The sequence below is a fragment of the Ovis canadensis genome, chromosome 12, assembly GCF_042477335.2.
Source record: "Ovis canadensis isolate MfBH-ARS-UI-01 breed Bighorn chromosome 12, ARS-UI_OviCan_v2, whole genome shotgun sequence".
NCBI lineage: Eukaryota > Metazoa > Chordata > Mammalia > Artiodactyla > Bovidae > Ovis > Ovis canadensis.
The window spans coordinates 73,756,569-73,772,847 of record NC_091256.1 but is presented as its reverse complement, the minus strand read 5'-3'; the positions used below and the strand labels follow the sequence as shown (position 1 = coordinate 73,772,847).

Here is a 16,279-nt window from a genome sequence, read left to right as displayed (position 1 = left end):
TACCATATGATCCACAATCCCACTCCTGAGCATAAATCCAGACAAAACTATACTTCAAAACTAAAACACGCACCCTATGTTCATAACAGCACTATTCACAGTAGCCAAGACATGGAAATAGCCTAAATGTCCATCCATAGATGAATGGATAAAGAAGCTGTGGTACATTTACACAATGGAATATTACAGAGCCATAAAAAGAATGAAATCATGTTGTTTGCAGCAACATGGATACAACTATAAATGATCACACTTAAGTCAGTCAGAAAACAAAAGACAAATATATGATATCACTTTATATGGATTCTAAAAATGGCACAAGTAAACCTGTCTATGAAAAAAAAGCAGTACAGACTTGTGGCTGCCAAAGGGGAGCGAAGGATTGGGAGTTTGGGGTTAGTATTGTCTAGCTATACATGATAGATAAATGACAAGGTTAGTATAGCACAGGGGTGGAAAAGAATATTAAAAAATATGTATAACTGAATCACTTTTCTATATAGCAGAAATTAGCCATGTAAATCAACTATACTTCAATAAGCAAAAACAAACTGCTTTCAATTAATGACAGTTGAGAAGTGAGGGATTTCTGTTTCCTAAGAATAAAAGAGCACCCTTCCCTTAACTCCTTGATCACTCCATGCTCCCCTCAAAGATGTGGTCTTGGCATTCTGGGCCCACAGTGACAAGCAGAGCCAGGAGACCCCGCACCTTTGGGCATGGGCACGAGCAGATCCAGCATCTTCTGGGACAGGTGAGGCCAGATGGCCAGGGTCTCCTTCTGGAGCTCTGAGTCTAGCTGCTGCCTGTCTGCACCACCTGGGAGAAGATACATTTATTAACAACAAAAACAGAACAGACACAGAAATAACAAGGACGGAGGGAGGAGATGGGGCAGAGGCTGAGTCAGCATGGCGTCTCATACTCTTGGAGGAAATCTTGGCACTTAGTGACTGTGGATCTTGCAATCCGCTGGGTCTTTCTGCTGAAGAAGCGGAACGAATTCTGGCTCCTGTTTTCAGTGACTCAGGGATATCCCGCCACAGAGAGCTGAGGCCCTGGGGACCAAGATCAGCTTCCTCATTCATTTGCAGAGCCTCCCAGCTGCTCAGTATATCAGAAGGGGAAATGCACAGCGCCACAAGCCCACCTCCTCTGCCTCATTATACGTGTATCTGTTCTTCCAGTGATCTAACCCCAGAGTCTGAGTGAACCAGTTTTAAAAAGGACTTCGATCAGGTAAGAGCAGGAAACCGGAGGCCCTGCTGGAGGTAGCAAAGCCTTCTTTCCTAAATCACTAAATGATAGCACCGGCCACAGAATCCTTCTAAGACGTTAAAAACCCCATGTAAGGAAAAAAAAAAAAACAACAACAATCAGAACTGAAATTCACTTGTTCATTCAACAAATATTACTTAAATGTCTACTATTAGACATTTTAGATAGTAGATGGTAGATAGTAGACATGTTAGATAGTACAGACATCGAAGATCATACCCTCTTAAGCTCAAAGGAGCCTTAGTGAACATCAAGTCATTCATTTCATTAAGAGGAAAGGGCAAAAGTTAAATAGTACAGTAACAGTTACTGTATCTCAGAGGTGAAAACTGGGAGGTGAAAACTACTTGATCTCCAGGTTACTTCATGGTCGGATGACGTTCAAATATCTCTGTCCTGCATCACTCCGGGTGAGTTGTTCCAGAACCTTCTTCCTTCCTAAGGTTACTGACCTTTGGCGATTTTAATGTCCAGAGCTGTCCGGATTAGAGCCATCAGTGTGGAAGTGAAGTGGACAGTCATGTCCTCGGCCACTGGCATGTTCATCAAGACCAACCTCTGTGTAAAAAAGAGAAAAGAAACAGCAGGAGAAAACATATATCGAAAGAAACCATGGCAACAAGGGAGGAAAAGTGCAGAGGTCAGATGCAGAGACAAAAAAGAAGGGCAAGGATTCCCCCATCCCCTGTCCCAGTCCTGTTCTCGCCCTGCTTCTCACTGGAGGCTCATTGGCTGCTGGGTTTTTTTTCGCCCCCCCCCCCCCCCCCCCCCCCCCCCCCCCCGGGGAATGATGCCAAATTCCAAGGGAAGAGGGACTCATCATTCTGTCGGACTCCTCCAGGGTCCTAAGAATGTCTTTGATCAGGATTCCTAAAAACAGTGTCTCAGGGAAAGGAGTCAGCTCAGGGAGGTGGCTCCATTCCCTGCTTCAGGGCTGTTCTACAATCCCACTTGTCCCATGAAGACCCCCAAAAACTCAGGTGAAAAGACAGTGATGGGGGGCGGTAGATTTTACTTTATCTGACTTGAAAGATGCATCCTGATGCCCCCTTTTTGAGTCTTTAAATTGCCAGCACATGGTTGAACATGCAGAAGTCCAGCTTATTCAAAGGATGAGGTGGAGCAGAATGGAAGAGTGAGAGAATGCAAACAGGGTCCAGGGGAAGAGGGCTGGGGAGAGCAGAGAAGATAGGAGAGAAGGGTGACTGAGGCAGGAGCAGAGTGGGCAGGCCTTGTCCCCCTCACCTGGAGGAAGGGGATCCAACGGAAATGGCCAAATCCACTTTCCAGAGAGTATCTTGCTTTTGGAATGAACTTTTCCTCTGATTCCCGCAACCCTTAGTGCCCCCATCCCAAGCTTCACCCCAGAAATTCAAGGAACTCAGGGCCATATAGTCCAACATCTGTTAGATGTGGAATCATGAGCATAAAGGATGTTGGCTCCTAAGCTGCACAGGAGGAGCCATGTAGTGGGGTGGTTGAGGGTCCCTAATAGATGCCCCCTGTTCCAATGAGATGCTCTCTGGAGCTTTAAACTTGGAGGGAGCAGCAGGAGAAGGTCCTCCAGCAGAACCACCAGCCTAGCAGGAAGTCAAGCATCTCTTTCCAAGGCAGAGTTTCTAACACTCCATCGAAACATCTCGCCTAATGTGATGCCACAAATATGGCATCTTAGAGTGTAAGGCCAGTTTCCGGTTTGTATCTGAGTTCCACCTCTCTCCCACTGCTTTAGGCTTCCAGAGAAGTGGTGCCACTGCCAGGGCACATTGCTAGGTGAATGAAAGAGCTCCAGAGTTCTGAGTCAGTCTAAATAGCAACGGGGGATTAACAGTAACTATTACTGAATGTGAAGTAGGAAATGGCAACCCACTCCAGTATTCTTGCCTGGAAAATCCCACGGACAGAGGAGCTTGGCAGGCTATAGTTCACGGGGCTGTAAGAGTCGGACATGACTAAATGCCTGAGTACACACATTACTGAATGTGGAGGAAACGTTCAGGCCTCAAGGTGCTGAGCACCCTGATGCCTGGTGACTCCTAATGTACAATGTTGCTCTAAGCAAACTGAGGGGAGTCCATCCATATCTTGGTCATGCCAAGAAGGCAGGCCTAATGGTGAATGCAACCTGTGCCCATCATCACCCTTTCCTTTGATACTGTCAGGAAAAATGGGTAGTTGGACTAATGGGGGAAGGGAGCTGCATTCGTCATCATGGATCAAGGGATGGAGGTCGTGTTCCTCTTTTTTTTTTCCTAATACCTAGAAGGAACCATACCACTGTTCCTTCCTATGTCATGGAGGAAGACATTTGTTAAGAGTTTTCCTCTCTCCTAAAAATTTCTTCTTGAACCATGTTTAGTGGAATTTATGCATATTTCCTATTTCTCAGTTTATCTGATGGAAGATCTTTTTATAAGCTCTGACTGCTGTCCTTCTTGCCCAAATATGCTATTCTGCAGGCCACCACTCTGCTTCCTCTTAAAGGAAACATGCTACTTACTTCTTTTCTAGTAACCCACTCACAAGAAGTCACACACTTGTAGAAACAGAACAACACATTTAAAGTCTTACAAACCACCTCGTGTATCATCCTTCCGTGAACCTTCCTGACCCTTGCTTCGCATCATTTCTCTTCTCCTTGGTTCCCTCCTCCCACCGTTCCCAGCCCAGCTTCCTCCCCCACTTTCTGACCTCCCCACAGCCGGATCCCATTTCCTGCCGGTCACTAGCCCAGAACAAAGGAAGGGGTGGTCTACCTTATATGCCACCTTGGAGGGACATCTCTTGCCGAGGCCTAGCGGCGGTGACATGAGAGTCAGCATTTCATACATCTCAGTGTAATGGATGCGGCCACTGCTCATGGCGGGGGTGGGGGATGGGGGTCGGGGGGCAGGGCAGGGAGGGTGGCAGGGAAGAATGCAGACAGGGAGGAGAGGAGAACAGGCATTCCCGGGGGGGGGGGGGGGGGAGCCAAAACAAACAAAAGAGTACAGAAAACGGGAGAAGAGAAACGAAACAAAATGGACAAACAGGAAAAGAACAGGAAACCTGTTAATCAAGGCAAATCATACACGTGATCCATCCTGGTGCGGATTTATATCACGCCCCACACAGACCCGGGAACGTGGCGGCAACCTTAGGTCCCTCCGTGCGCTGTCCTAGGGACTGGTGTTCCCCTCCGGGAGGAGCGTCACCCCATCGCCCTGTTCACACCAGCCACGCCCCCTACAACACAGGCTGGTCTTCACTTCCCAGGGCTGTGTGCGAGCGGTATAAACCAGATAGACGGTGCTCCAGCCCTGGGTTAGGGGTTTCTGGCCCCCTCTCCCTGGCCTGGAAGTCAGGCCCTTCTCCTGCTCTGAACCCGCAGGCGGGGGCATCGTGTATCCCGCTCTGTGGTGTGAGCGCTGCAGGAGGCGGCGGCTGGCGCTGAAAGTGGTGGGCGGCGGCTGGCTCTCAGTTGGCCCGTTGCTTCCACCTGGCTCTGTGGGTAAGAGTGCTCTTTGTGTGGCGGCATGCCCCGGGGCGGCGGCATGCTGGGGCCAGAAGGAACAAAACCAGGAGGAGGAGGAGCATCTCGCATGCCATGCTGCCCTCCCGGGCTCTCCCACATGCGGCCGCGATGGGTTCACCAGGGTGGAGTTTAAAGAGTCTCTGCAGAGGCAGCTGTTCGGCCTGCCCAAGTATAGGAATCACTTGCCGCCGTTCCTGGCCAGCTCCTCCCCCATCGCCCATGCTGGCATCTTTCTGGGCCTAAGTCTTCTTCCAGCTGTTGGAATGAGCTGCGCCCCAGGGAGCCTGTGCATCCCTCCTGGCACATCAGGAAAGGCTTCCTTTTCTCTGGGGGCTTGGCCTTGGCCCCGGGCTGGGTGGAGCTACTGTGTTAGCTGTAGAGGGAGGTCCCCTGTGTGCCCCTGAACCATGTTCCTGGTTTCACAAACAAGCAGTGACTGCGCAGTCACAACAGACCCCTCAAAGATACACAGCAGGACCCTCAGGCAAGAACTCTGCTCTGGAGCTCTCCCTGCTCTACGGAGATCTTCCCAGACCCTCTGAGCTATGAAATTCTCCCACGCCCCATGGACTGTATCCTCTTCACCTTCTTTACATATCCTCACCTCCTGCCCTCATTTTTTTTTTTTAATTGTTTCTCACCTTTCTGTCCTAGCTTTCATTGGGTTGGCCAAATGTTTTGTTCAGGGTTTTCTGTTAGACCTTATGGAAAAAAATCCGAGCAAACTTTTTGGCTAACCGACCCAAAATAATTGCTTGGGACCAAACTGTCCAGAATAGGGCAGGAGTAAGTGTGGTTAGAATCACACTTTTCTACCTTCTCTATGGGAGGATGCTACTCATGTGTGAGAAGGAGGTGCTCTATCTCTAAGGGAAAGAAACCAGAACTCCTTGCTGAATTAAAAAGATTTCTGCCTTCTCTGGAGGAGGGACAGGTTCCTCTGAATTTAGGTTCTTCTAAATCCACAGAATAAGATGGAGTGAGAAAGAGAGAGAGAATGTGTGTGTGTTCCACACGCACGGATGAGTGTGTGCGTGTGAAGAAAACAGAGGTCAAAGCAGCCTCTGTTATTAAGTCCTCAGCTCTTTGTTTATCCACGTCCCTCCCCCACCCCCCAAAATGCCCTTCTTCCTTGTGTAACAGCTGCTGGTTCTGGAAGGGTTTGGACCTCTTTAAACTCAAAGGAAAGCAACATGAAGGTTCCCTCATGTGGCGCAGTGGTGGTGGAGCAAAACGGAGAGGTGGGGGTTGGAGGCTGCACCCCGCTGCCGGCCACGGTCATGGTCACGGTCACGGCTGGGGACCGGAGGCAAACCTTGCAAGCCACCCTGTAGGGGCAGTTCTCTCCCAGGCCCAGAGGCGGCGAGATCACCCGCACTAATTTGTACATATCCTTATACGGGATCCTGCCGCTGTAAAGAAAGCACAGGTGGGTTAATAGGACACTCAGAGAAGGGGAGGAGAGACACGACAGCCTAGCCATGAAAGGGCCGGCCGGAGGAGGACGAGTGGCTTCTTTCCTGGGGCCCAGCAAAGCCAGACCAGGAGAGACGGAGGATGGTTAGCATCAGAGAGCCAGCACCTTGCAAACTACACTGCCTCTGATTTTCCAAGGAAATCAATGCCTAGTGACCATGAGCACCCCACGACGTGTCTGGCCTGTATCTGGCCAGCTGCGGCAAATGGAGTTTGGCTCCAGCTAGCCCTCTAAATACCAAGTCCACCAGTTCACAAATGCCTCCGACCTCCATCAGGAGCAGATGCCAGGCTGCTGTGAAGCGGACTGCAGAGCCCTTTGCTTTGCACAGACACTGCTTACAGGCAGCTACTCAGACCCGCGTGTCAGGTGGTGGGAAGTCAGCATCTTTCTCCGGACTGCGAGAGAGGAATTTCCCATTAGGCTAATTAGCAAGGTGCACAGTTGGCAGGAGGGAACCTGCAAAGGACTTTGCTTCTCTTTGTGGCAGATTTTCCCCCGAGTTCCGCTTGGGCAAACACTTCTCAATGTGGTAGGAGCTTGCCGGGATGTGTGCCCAAAAGGCAGCCTGCGAGGGAGCCACAGGGCTCTCCCTCCAGTCCTGCCCCGGCCACCCCACCTGCAGACAGCCTGGTCAGATCCAGTCAGAATTCCAGGACCACTGGGGCCTGTCACATCAACCCCCTTTCACAGAGCCTGCTAGAGACTTCTGGCTTCCTGTGGAAAGAAGAGAATCGACAGTTGATTCATTTTCAGAGGCTAAAGCATTTGCTCTGTGAGGGGTCAGAACCAGTCAGCAACGGCCAGAGATCTGTGGGTCTGGACACACCCCGGTTTAGATCTAGGTTTCCACCGCAAACCATAAGCGCACACCTCCACCTCCAAGCATCCAGTCCTCACCAGCCATGTCAAGACGACAACTTTGCCCCAGCTCTGCTCTTCCTAATCTTTTCTTGATTTTGCTGTTGATTCCTTCTCTTCTTCCAAATAGCTCAGCAGTACTTCCAAGTCTCTTGACTCTTGAGAGGAGGTTCATTTCACCATGAGTTCTTTGGGTCCTTATGGTGGTTGAGTCGTGGGTGAATTGGTTCTGTTGTCTATAGGCTGATGTACTTTGCAACCTGTCTATCTCCTTTTCGAAGACACTGGCTCACTTCACCTTGGTTAGTTTTCCCTCTCATCTCCTAGAGAAGGCCAGTGAAACTAACCAGGACAAGTCATGCTGGGAATTTCAAAGCAGATGCAAGAGGTTTCCCTTGGTCTTTCACAGCTCGTGTGTCTGAATCTCATGATTAGTCCTCATGGAACTGGTCTTCCCAGCAGATGGAAGAACTGGGGAGCAGCATGTTTAATGCACAAGGGACTTGGGTCCCCAAATAATGTGAAACCACAGGAAGTTGAGGTTTTTGAGAGCCAAGGGCTCTCACTTGAGTGAGGCTAGGTAAGCAAAGAACACCTTTGCTGGCAAACAGTTTCTTCTCTTTCAGGTGAGGGCTAGAGGTCCCTTCTTGGTGTCCTGATCCTATGGCCATCCAGCTTTACAGACACCAATGTTTCATACTTTCTACTTCCTTTCCCATATGCTTATTAATGATAACAAAAGTTACATACATGATTTAATATAATCCTCACAACCAGCCTTCACAGAGGGAGGATCATTACCACTATTATTATTACCACTATCATTACCACAACAGATATGGGAGCTCAGAGTGGTTGAGTGACTTGTCCAAGGCCACACAGCTGACACGATGCAGGCCTGGCTCCCTTTGCCTATAACACACTGCCCATGGCATTCGAATCATCCTATCCCACTAGAAAGTAGGCCCAGAAAGTAAACACCATTGCTCAGTTACTATAACAATAACAGATTCAGAGAACTCTGTGCTCTAAAGTGTTAATAATCATTGAGGGGATGAGGAATTCCTATGTGTTCTTCCAACCTAAAGAAGTGACCCAAGTGCAACAGCCTCATAGGAGGATAGGTTTGGGGAAGAGTCTCAGACTATGACATGGTTCCAGGTGGAAGCAACGTGGTCCGCTCCTATAAAGGATGGCATTTCTTATAGTATTTTCAGAGTAGGGCCAGAACGGATAGATTGGTGAGATAAGATCCTGAAACTAAAATAAGTTGGGACAAAGGGCCCATGGAATGAGTGCTCACAGCACTCTCACTTTGCCTTCCACTGTGAGGACTAAAAAGGTTGCCTTTGAACTTGAAGCAGGGATTTGCAAACTTTTCCAGTAAAGGGTCAGATAATAAATATATTTTTTAAAAATTGAGGGTAATACTGTCTTTATCACAATATGCAAAAATAGCCATAAACAATAGATAAATGGGCATAGCTGTGCTCCAGTAATACTTTATTTCCAGATAAAGTGAGCCACATTGAGCCTATGGGTTATAGTTTTCCAGCCTCTGCTTTAAAGTCCAGAAGGCACAATTTCGCTTGGAAAGTGAAAAAGATCCGGGGAGGTCATCTCTGCAAATTCCTGCCATTTAACTCAGTTCCATGCAATAAAAACCCACATGTGTTTAAACCAGCATTTCGAAGAAGAACTTGCTTGGTTGTCTATATAATTTCAGAGTTATATGAAACTGTACTTTTGAGAGGGATGAGAGAGAGAAAGGACTAAGGTGGCCAGATGTCCAGCTGACCCAGAGAACCCTTGTCAACCCCCCCCCCCCCACTGTGACTCAGAGGAGTCCACTAACCATTCTGGAAGCTCCTCTGGGGATTGAACTCAAACACTCTGAGTTGCAGACTGTGTATTGAGATTGTCAGAGGAAAATGCCTGTTACAGAAGGAAAGAACAGGGAAAGGAAAACGCAGAAGCTAAGTCCATAGCATGTTTGATCCCAGAGCCAGTCTGAGGATCTGGCCTCTTCCCTGGTCCACAGCCAGGAGGACTCTCCTCTCCTTCTGCAACAGGCAAGAATGGGGTGGCTCCCATCCCACCCTCCTCCTTGAGAACCCCAGAGGCCCTTGATAGGGGCCCCAGAGGGGGTGGCCGAGAGGCCTACGCACCATGCTGCTCTGTCATACTCTGCCCAGACACGGACAAACTCGTCCAGGTGGTGAGGCCCCAGGATGGATGAGTCCCGAGTCAGGTACTCAAAGTTGTCCATGATGACAGCCACGAATAGGTTGAGCATCTGGAGGGTGAGAGGGAGAAGGGGAGTTAGGGGAGACCCAGAGCAGAAAAACAAAACTGTGAGGCAAGGAAAGAATTCACAGGTTTGTAAGGCTAAAAGTTCCTAACCATAGCCCTGCTGATCCTGCTGGAGGCAGCGCATTTTCACAGCTGAGCCACACACCGCACTGTGCGAGTGCTGGCTCCGCTTTGCTATGCTGCTTTATATTTGCGAAGCACGCCTCAGTCGCTTCTGTTATCTATTCAGTTTCTTTCTTTGTTACTGCAGCAGCAGAGGGAGCAGCAGTAGCAACACATTCTCAAAGGCCAGAGGAAGTCAAGGCCCAGCTCCAAGCCCCTCTTCCAGTCTCCCGTCCCTACGCGCGCTCACCACAGCTGCCTATCAGAGACCTGGTGGGAGGCCTTCCAGCGGATGCCTTCCAGCGGATGCAGGGCTTACTGTGCTGTTCAGGGCTTACTGAGCAACAATCTGAAGCTGTTCACGGCTCTCAAGTGCTTCCGAGACCCTGTTCTCCTGCTTACTCGTTCAGCAACATTTATTGTGCACCTACTGTGTTCCAGACAGAGCTCCAGGTGCCAGGAGTGGGAGGTAAGAAAGTTCAGGTCTGAGATATATTTCCATGACTAGCACATTCCTTAAAGCACAGCAGGTGTTCACTAGATGCTGCTACTTGAATATTCTTAAAGACATTTAGTATTCCGCAGAGACTACTGGAAACATACAAATGTTACAGATTTTAAATATGTATTTATATATATATCTGGCTGCATGGAGTCTCAGTTGCAGCATGCAGGCTCTCTTTGTTGCCACACTCCAGCTTCTCTCTAGTTATAGCAAGTGGGCTTAGTTGCCCTATAGCATGCAGGATTTCAGTTCCCCAACCAGGGATCAAACCCACATCCCCTGCACTGGAAGGCAGATTCTTAGCCACTGGACCCCAAGGGAAGTTCCTATAGACTGTTTTGAGAGCCATGAAAGAAACATGCACCACAGGGACACAAAGTGTATGGGTTTGAATTTCATATAATTTTCATGTCAGGATTTATCATTCATCTTTTAAGCTTTTTTCTGAACTACTGAACAAGGTAAAAATCATTGCTAGCTCACGGGCCATCCAAAAACAGCTGGAAAACTGGATTTAGCCTGTGGTCCACGGCTCTCTGGGCTCTCGTCTAGATTATGCAGGAGGCAACAGGAACCACTAAAGAGGCTGAACTAGGAGAAAGAGAAGAGCTATGTGCATTCAGACAGCATTGGTAGCAGGGTGGACAGTGGCCGGCAGTCCAGGCAGAGAGTTGTGAGGTGCTCCTGAGCCAGGCCAGTGGCAGGATAGCAGCCTGGATACAGAGACCAGGGAGGTGGACTCAACAGGCCTCGGCCACAGCGAACAGCAGCGCCCAGCACTACTTCCACTTTCCCAGGGACACACCCCTTGCCTAGTCTCAGTTAATACAGTTTAGTGGGGTACTACCATGACCCAGGCCTCAACCAGCCATTGAATCCTGTCCCCTGGGCTACAGTGCTGGTGATCCAATTAAGGCCAAGAAAATGGCATTGAATCTTCTGAGCAAGAGAACTTGTTTTTCCTTATTGGCCTTGACCATGTCAGGATTGAGGTCTGGAGCTGCTGCTCCTATTGCCAGCTTGGAACCACGGGCTGGGGTTGTTGGAGGAAAGAGCTTGTGTGGAGAAGCCTGGGGAAGAGATCCATCAACAGAGAAGGAAACCTGGTCCTGGGGATGATGTCATCTGAGCCCCAGAGCAAGCTCGCTTAAGCCTGTCCTGCTCAACTCTTCATTTATATAAGCCGATAAAATCCCTTTCTATTCATGTCGGATGCAGCTGGACTTTCTGTCACTTGCAAGGGAAAGAATCTTGCCTGACAGAAATGAATTGCCTGTGGGGGGTGAGCAAATGGAGCCTCTGCTGCTGATTCCCAGGTGAAGCGGCTGGGTGGGTGAAAGTGCCCAGCAGACAGGATATGCAGACAGGATACTCAGGATCAAGAGAAAGTCTGCAGCCAGGGCCTGCTGGGAGTCTCCTCTGCAATACAGAGATGACTGGTTGCATCCTAATAACCGGTCTCCTCCCTCCCTTCCTTCTCCATTCCACTGCCTAGAATGGAAGCGGATCTCTGGAATCTAGTTGTCTTCTTACCACAAAGCTGAGGGACACTCGGTGGAGGTGAGGAAGCAGAAAGAGGAAAAGAGTCTGGGGTACCAGACACTCTGTGAAGTCACCATAACCAGCCTGCACTGCCTTCCTCCAGGCTTCACTGACATGCCAGGAAAATAAACAACACCCCACCCTGGTAAAACCACTGTTATTTGAGGAGTTCTGTTTCAAGCAGCTGAATCTAATCCTAACATGGACATTTCTTTCTGTCACTGTGACTGGAGCCACAGTGAAATTTATTTAATCACTGTCCAGGTTATAGAGGAAGCCATATACAACTGGCTTCCCAGGTGGATCAGTGGCAAAGAATCCACCTGCCAATGCAGGAAATGGAGGAGACACAGGTTCTATCCCTGGGTCAGGAGGATCCCGTTGGAGGAGGAAATGGCAACTCACTCCAGTATTCTTGCCTGGAAAATTCCATGGACAGAGGAGCCTGGTGGGCTACAGTCCATGGGGTTGTAAAAGAGTTGAATATGACTGAGTGGCTGAGTATACAGCACCATTATCCCTTGGCATCTGCTGAGAATTAGTTCCAGGACCTTCCCAGATATCAAAATCTGTACATGCTCAAGTCCCTTATGTGAGATGGTAAAGTACAGGAATTCCCTTGTGGTCCAGTGGTTAGGACTTGATGGCTTTCAGTGTGGGGGCCGGGGTTTGATCCCTGGTCCAGAACTGAGATTCCACAAGCCATGCACAGTGTGGCCAAAAAAAAAAAAGGTGTAGTATTTGCACATAACCTGTGCACAGCCTTCTGTAACACTTTAAATCATCTCTAAATTGCTTATGATTCCTAACACAATGTAAATGTAATGGATATTTGCTGGTATGTGGCAAATTCAACTTTTGGATTTTGGAACTTTCTGGATTTTTTTTTTTTAAACATTTTCAGTCTGAGGTTGGTTGAACTCATGGAGGCAGAACCTACAGATAGGGCCAACTATATCCACACATTTTCTTTACCCTCCTTTCCAGATTCTATTATTAATGTTAGCAAAAACTATCTATTTGTATTATTATTGCTTTACGTTTGCATAGTCTTTTATAGCACGGTGTATACAGTCACACCTATCATACGCTTTAATGCTTGTTCTAACCTTTTGTGAGGCAGGTTTAATTACCATCAGCCCTTCAAGGACACAAGCACTTCCTATACACATTTGTATTCTTTAGCTCCAAGCACATAGCCGGGTACATGCCAGCGCATTGGTAAATCTTTCCAGAGTGGTTGGTTTGTCTTGAGGAAGCTGTGTGACTTGCCCAAGGTCATGGAGTCAGTGTAGGGCTGAGATTTGCAAGCCTATCATCTCACACTGAATATAGCCTCTTTAAAAATAACATTAAAGTGAATTATGCAGAAGCCTCTAACTCAAATTTCTAAAAGTACTTTATAGTCTCTAATTAATTTTCCAGTTATATCTTTGGTTTCTTTTAAAATATTTATTATTAAACACTTAAATGATGGAAGATAAAATGGAGATGTCTGCATGGCTTTCTCTGTGTTCCCCTTCCCCCACGATGGGCACTAATACTCCTGGATGACTGTCTCCTTTCAATTCTAGGAGACAGAGGGACTGAAGGGCTTCACCCCAGTGCCTAGCTCAATGTGAACCTTTTAATGGCCACTCAGTAAAAATGAGCTGAATACAGGAATGAATAAACAAAAACTAATTTATATCATCATTCTAAATTTCCTTGCAGTTATTTTCATTATACTTTCCTACTTATAAATAATGTTTTTTGTTCTTTTTTTTCATCAAAAAACGTTGCACATCCACACGTATCAGTTCACTGTACAGTTAACAGTTTTATCACCAGGTACTTTTTCTTTCTATTTTACAGAAGCTACAAAGGGAAGGTGCCTTGGCTAAAGCTAGAAAGCAACATGACCAGTGTGGGCTCCCCACGTCTCTGATTAGTTCATCCCCTGCTACATCAACCTGCCTGACACCCTTACTAGTCTGTCTGTTGGCCACTTCACACCTGGACATGTGCCAAGTCCCTTCTGGGTCACTTGAAAGAGGTAGAAACGCCTGGACACCAGACAAGTCACTTTGGGATGCCCAGCCATGAAGCTGGCCACTTTTAAATGGCAGCGCTTTAGTTTGAGGCATTTTTTGTGCAGCTGGTGGCATTAGCAGGGGGGGCTGAGCTGAGGGACATCAGGGTGGCCAGAAACACGGCACTAACCCTCTGAGTGACCTGGTAGCACCTTGCCTGTTATTCTATCACGACTTATCTGATGGTGCAGGGAAGAGATTTCTGGAAGCTGCTGTGCCAAGTCAGGCTTTCTCCCAAAAAAAGAATTCAGAAGGCACCTGGGGCTTCTCAGCATTTTCTAGATGGGTGTGCTTCATACATTCCTCAATATTTACCAATGCCAGAGCAATCGCATCCTTTCACATCTTTCAAGTTGGCCAAGTGCTGTCAAATATAGCAACCTACGAAAGAACCACATCTATTCCATTGTACACTGTCTTCATCCTGCTTCGATTACTGCTATCCCCTTAGAGTTGCACGGTACACTTTCTCAAAGGGTCCAAAGGTCTCCAAAAGAGAGATGAGACTCTCAGCCCTGCTTGTAAGATAAAACACCAGAAATACCGAAGAGAAAGATTTACTCTGGGTCGCCACCAATTCAGTGTGACATTTAATACCATGTTTGCTGAACCCCATCCACTCCCCTCATCACCTCTCCTCACGCAGTCCTACCCTAGAAGGAGCAGAGACGTTTCTCAGCCAACAAAAGCCACCCACCCAGGTGTCCGACAAGCACCCTGGCCTCCAAGAGCTCTCTTGAGGAGGACCTATTTCTCAACACAGGCTGGAGCGTGTGACTGAACGTACACAGGAGGAGACCTCTCATTTATTTATCAGACGGGTGGGCTGGACCCCCTCTTGAGCTGATGGCACACCGTTGCTCACCAGGAAGGAGCAGAAGAAGATGAAGGAGACGAAGTACACGTAGGCCAGGTCGGTGCCACAGCGCTCGCTCTCGCTCTGCCCCGACGGCGCAGTGGTGTCCGGCTCACAGCCCTTCTCCCCGAGACACGACAGCATTATCTCCTGCCAGGCCTCACCCGTGGCACTCCTGAACCCAAAGACAACTCGGTTAGTCGTAGCAGGTCTGCACGGCCCATCCTCTCCCTGGCCATCTTCCCGGTTCCTGCATCCCTTCTTCCCTCCCTAGGTTCCTTTTGTGTCTGTGCTCTCCATCCTGTGATGGAGAGTGCCAGGGAGGGCTCCTGGGGCTCTGCAGCCTCACACAACGCTTCTCTGTCTTCTGTTGACAGTGGTAGACAGGGCTGTGGGACTCCAAGACTCCATGTAAACCTGGCCTTCTATGGTTTCGCCTTTTAATGGACTCTGTCCTCAGCTTCTCCCTCTTTGAGCCCTAGAGGAGGTGCTGAAGTTGCCATTTGAGTCAAAGATGCAGAGGAAACTTCCTGAAGTCAGCAGGGTGGTTTTCTGGAGGCCCCGCCACCATCCCACCCCCATCTATCCTCACAGGAGCAGAGCAGGCAGACAAAGGGGAACAGGCAGAAAAGGTGGGTGACTGTCTCTCTCTCTCTCAGAAGCACTCCAGCCACTGCAGGGACGGATCCAGGTACCTGAAGAGCAGCATGAGGGACCCAAAGAAACTCCGGAAGTTGTTGTGCCGGTTGATGTGACTCTCCTCATCTAACTTTATGTTTCCAAAGACCTGGATGAGAAAAACAGCAGAAAGCCCTGAGCATCAGTGAGCAGTTGACCTGCAAGGTCAGTGGCGTCATGGTAAAGAAGCCGTCTGCCAGTGCAGGAGACGCAAGAGACGTGGGTTCGATCCCTGGGTCAGGAGCATTCTGTGCAGGAAAAAATGGCAAACCCACTCCAATATTCTTGCCTGGGAAATCCCATGGCAGGCTACAGTCCATGGGGTCGCAAAGAGTCTGACCTGACCGAGCACATACTGGCAGGGGCGGTAGCTTCACCTACACGGCTCCTCCTGATGGCTTAACCACCCTGAAGCAGACAAGTTAAAACCCAGGAAGGCTGGCAGACCCCACGTTCTTGGCCTGGTGTGTGTGAAGAGTTATATTCTCCTGGGAAGCAAAGAGGAGGAATGCTTGCAAGGACCATAGAAGGCAAGATCTCTGGAAATCATTCTGCTTAGATGTAGTTCCTCCCACACCTAATTTGGTCTTTTAATTTCTATGATACCTATTCACCATGGCATTCAAGCTGTCTGTCAACAAGATTACCCCATGATAGGCGTGCAGGGAACGCGTTACCCGCCTCTCTTCCTGTCTCAGCTGGTAATGATGAGAGCATATGTATTTGCAGAAGATGTGGTTTATTCTTTATAAAAAAGAAATAGGCAGATGCTGCCCTGAAATTCACAAGCAGTGTAAGTCAGAGAGGGTCACCCCTGTCTTCCTGGGATGTGCTCCCATCCAGAGAGTCACACCTTGGAAGTGTGATACATCTATAACCCAGGCCCATCAGATGAAGAAAGTCTGGAAAACTGGATACTTGGAAAAGGGAAAAGAAAACAGGTTTGGGCAGATCTGGCTACAGAGTGAGTTTTCTAATCTGCTGTTGCTTATTGGGCTTAGAATGCCGTTACTGTGCAAATTCATATGGAAATGAGAGGCACACACAAGACCTCTGGCCACAGAGAATAAGGATGAACTCC

General features: G+C 48.5%; 1 protein-coding gene across 1 annotated transcript in view; it reads right to left on the bottom strand.

Moving 5' to 3' along the window:
• Positions 1-16,279, bottom strand: part of LOC138415852 (voltage-dependent R-type calcium channel subunit alpha-1E) — a 305,764-nt gene that overhangs the window by 14,148 nt on the left and 275,337 nt on the right. Inside the window, exons 33-38 of the mRNA XM_069544395.1 lie at positions 15,216-15,307; positions 14,530-14,695; positions 9,299-9,426; positions 4,035-4,131; positions 1,731-1,836; positions 712-819 (exon numbers count right to left, since the gene is read on the bottom strand). Of these exons, the coding sequence (XP_069400496.1) occupies positions 712-819; positions 1,731-1,836; positions 4,035-4,131; positions 9,299-9,426; positions 14,530-14,695; positions 15,216-15,307 (697 nt within the window). The remainder of the gene's footprint in view (positions 1-711; positions 820-1,730; positions 1,837-4,034; positions 4,132-9,298; positions 9,427-14,529; positions 14,696-15,215; positions 15,308-16,279) is intronic.